This window comes from Palaemon carinicauda, chromosome 2, assembly GCF_036898095.1.
Source record: "Palaemon carinicauda isolate YSFRI2023 chromosome 2, ASM3689809v2, whole genome shotgun sequence".
NCBI classification, from domain to species: Eukaryota; Metazoa; Arthropoda; class Malacostraca; order Decapoda; family Palaemonidae; genus Palaemon; species Palaemon carinicauda.
Window position 1 is genome coordinate 32,927,627 of NC_090726.1, and position 4,001 is coordinate 32,931,627.

At 37.9% G+C, this 4,001-nt stretch overlaps 1 protein-coding gene across 1 annotated transcript in view; it reads right to left on the bottom strand.

Annotated features, from left to right (window-relative positions):
- The window catches only part of LOC137616294 (major facilitator superfamily domain-containing protein 6-like), an 8,085-nt gene continuing 4,084 nt past the window's right edge, over positions 1-4,001 (bottom strand). Inside the window, exons 3-7 of the mRNA XM_068345939.1 lie at positions 2,328-2,596; positions 1,902-2,076; positions 1,374-1,613; positions 874-1,035; positions 1-264 (exon numbers count right to left, since the gene is read on the bottom strand). Coding sequence (XP_068202040.1) covers positions 158-264; positions 874-1,035; positions 1,374-1,613; positions 1,902-2,076; positions 2,328-2,596 — 953 coding nt within the window. The 3' untranslated portion in view covers positions 1-157. The remainder of the gene's footprint in view (positions 265-873; positions 1,036-1,373; positions 1,614-1,901; positions 2,077-2,327; positions 2,597-4,001) is intronic.

Sequence of the window (4,001 nt, forward strand, 5' to 3'; positions counted from 1 at the left end):
TTGAAAAGGGACTAAGGGATTAATTCTAAGGGGATCGAAAAGTGACCAAGGCATTAATTCCAAGGGCGTCGAAACGTGACATAGGCATTAATTCCAAGTGGGCCGAAATGCGACAAAGGGATTAATTCCAAGGTAGTTGAAACGTGAGCCCTTAAGCTCACATAAACCGGTGAAGCGCTTGTTGGACAGAAGTCTCATCTTCGTCTATTTTCTTTTGTTCCATTTCCAACGAAGTCTTGTTTGCCACCTCGTATTGGCCGCGCCCTTTGGAGGAGAAAATAGAAACCCTTAGATGATCGAGTTGATTAGTTGACAGTACTACGTTTTACTTTGGTAATTGCTAGTCTGTATATCGAGCTTGATGATAGAACTAAAATTCTTTACCACAATAAATCTTGTAATAGGCTCTTTTAAATAAATCTTAATTTGTTCCTACGATGAATATGAAACAATAATATACTGTACTTAAAACTAATAATGTTTGAGAAACGTATGTAAAATTAATACCAAGCGTTAGCTAATTTTTTTTTAGATGAGATTTAAACATTGTAGCTTATATAAAGGAGGTTGGTTCGGATGCAAATCTTAGACATAAAAAAATACTTTTTGAAAGTCCTTTTAGCAGATGGGAATATTTGATATACTTTTTTTTCCTCTTAATTATTTGAGCACTGTACTATGCATCTGTTATGTTGAATATGGCCTTCATATTTCCTTCAAATTCCCTGTGTTAGTTAGTCCACAAAAGCTTTTGTTTATTTATTTCTTTATATAACACCCATCTGAAGGCTTTACGAAGGACATTCAACATAACAGAAGCAGAATAAAAACTCCTATAATATAAAACAAAAAGAAAATAGCTGAAAAATTTACAAGCCACATCACTTGCGGGGCAGCATCTATTCAACCCGTAGTTCAAAGCCGAATAGATGAAACAGAATGCAAAATTGAACAGCCCCATGCACAGGAACATTGGCCCACCGCCTCCAAGAGATAAATACAGGCTGCCTCCAACCCAGCCAGCAGTTGAAAGTCCTAGAAAAGACAAGATAAAGTAAGTTTGGTTTTTATGGAATCTAGTAATGCCAATATGTCTGGAAAGTAATAACTAACTATAATGAAGTATTAGATAATTTCTCTTTTGAATAACACCAGGCAACTGAGGTTGTTACTTTAATAGTCCATGAGAGGGACTGTATAGTTCCTGAAAAAGTTATAAAAACTAGATCAGATTTTCCTACCTCTTGAATGCAAGTAATATCCCTAAACCCTATGTTAGGAATTCAACATAGAGTGAATTAATAAGTAGGCAATTAACAGTAAGCTGAAAAAAAAATAATAAAAGCAAGTCGCCAAAAGAATGATGGACTTACCCATGGAGAAGCCTGCTCTAGCAATAGCTTGTAGAGTCGCCTGCGCTCCTGGAGGGGCCACGTGGCTAGCATAAGAGGCCATAACAGCGTAGAACAGGCCATAGGAGGGTCCATTGAGGAGCTCTATGGGCAAGAACCACCATGGGTTGCTGACGAAGTAGTACAAACAACACCTTAGGGCCATGGATGCCAGAGAGAGGGACAAAACCACCGTGTGGCCTAGGCTCAGGATGATAGAACCTAGAACAAGATTTGGTTTGGTGTTGTAGATTTCATAAAGGTCAAATAGTAGCACTAATAGTATTGATGATATAAATATTGATGATGATACTTATATTTATTAATGTATTTATATGTACAGTAACACATCCATTTATATGAAAATATATTGTCTAACCTATTTGCTGATAGCAAGACTTATGAAAAATCTGCTCTTAAATCCTGCTTCGTAAGATACAAAAGCTAAATTTAGTTTCAATTATATGGACCAAATCTTTAAATGTATGGGAAGTTCATGTCGTATCTCACCGGAAAAGAAGAAGAAAGGCATTTCTCCGCCAAAATTTTCGATGCTCAAGTTGAGTCCCTGTAGTAGTTTCAGGTGTTTGAAATTTGGGTTCCACTTCATGGCCACATCCTCAATCATTAGCATTTTAAATACCCAGAGCATTCCCAGAGAAGTGCTAATGACATAAATGGCTACCTGGGAAAGAAAAATACTTATAAACCACAGTTGATCCACCGTGATCAGTCACGGGTGTTTCATTGGTGCTCGGTGGCTAGAATTGCTAGACAGTGCTAAGTATAGTAATATGAAATAAAAGTTACATGACTAGGGAAAATTTGAACAATGTTTTATATATCTCACTCAGAACATAATACAGAGAAAAAAAGATACATTTGTAATAACAGTCAACAACTCAACTCATTTGTGGTCTTTGGAGATATACTTACAAGGAATGAAATAACTTGGGGTCGTCTCACGACACTTCCCACCTCGCCTATCTTTACTTTGCAATCTTTGGCATAGGGGATATCCATCGCTGCCACCACTACAAAGTCCATGGTCAGAAAAATAGCCATGAAGATCACGGCTGGAAAGTAGTCTGGCGTGGGAAGGTGTTCCGAGTATTTATCCACAACTGCACCAACAATAATGGCCATAGTGCCCATTCCCAGGGCTCCCCAGAGTCGCTGTTGGCCATACTTGTGTCTCTTGGAATCTGAGATGTTTTCAAGGTTCAAAAGGGAGATGCTTTTAGGCTGATACTTATACTAAGCTAATATACTTGCATTACATTTCAATTATTTTTCATAAAATTTTAGGTATTTGATATTTATTGGGATTAAGGGCCAAGATATTGCCGAACAAATTTTGGGAAGTGGAGACAATGGTATTCTGGGACTCGTTTTGTGAACTAAATTGTATGTGGAACTGATTTTTATTTTGAAGGCCCCCATACACCCAACTATAATCAGCTTTGGTCATCTTAAGTGCAAGTATATCTGTGTGTATGGGATTATCGTCAGTCCTAAGTCACCAGAGGCAGCTGATTATGTTTATGGTGGAAATCTAATGACACTAGGTTCATGCATGCAATCTACTAGATTTCTAAAGATTGTAGGGTTTATCTGGCAATACAGAGTTGATCACTGGAACTGTCCATCTACCTCCTGTGTCAGTTAAAATATTTCATTTTGTCAACCACTCTTCAACCCAGTTTTTTGTTGTCTCTGTGGTTTGCCAAGTGTCTCTTATGACATTAGCTCCTGCTGCTGCTCCCAAGGCTAATAGTTAGCTCTTTAACAGATGGGTCCATGTCTACCCTTGATTGATCTTGTTTGAGACTGAATTGAGTCGCTTAATCATATTAGGTTATTCAGATAGTGTTTAGGTAACTTTGATAGTAATTGGATGTGGAGTAAATCTCGGTCGGAACCCATTATCCTTGCGTCATGGGTGCCTTCAGGGAAAAGAGTTTTCCGGAACTAGTTTATTTGTAGCTAGGAACAAAGGTATTCTAGAACTAGTTTTTTGGGTTAGGGATAAAGTTATCTGGAAGTAGTTTTTGCCATGTTAAGGACGATGATATTCCAGAATTCGGTTTGGGTTGCTAGGTACAAATGATTAATTTTTGCAGGTTACAGACAAAGGTTTTCTGGAACTAATTTTTCAGATCTGGGGTAAAGGTATTCCAGAAGTATTATGAATGCATTCTGGAATTGAATTATGAGATAAGGAACAAAAGTATTGTGGAACTAGTTTTGAAGATTTAGGACAAATATATTTTGGGACCAATTTGTTGGATTAGGGACAAATGTATTGTAGAAACGATTTGTGGGATGTGGGACGGAGGTATGCTGGTACTGTAGGTTTTAAGATTATAAGCAAAGGAACCCTATTCTCTAATTAGTTTGCTGTTTTGATGCTTCTTCTATAGCAAATTAGATAGCCAATCCATTTTATAGTTAAAGTCCATGGTATGTACAATTGGACATAGAAATTCCTAGTACACCTTTGCTCTGAAGAATCGCACCTAGCCACACCCTTACTGTTTAGCCCCGCCCACCACCTCTCACATCTCCCCCTACACTATCTGTTTGGTTACTCGCCGCAGAGAAAGGGTG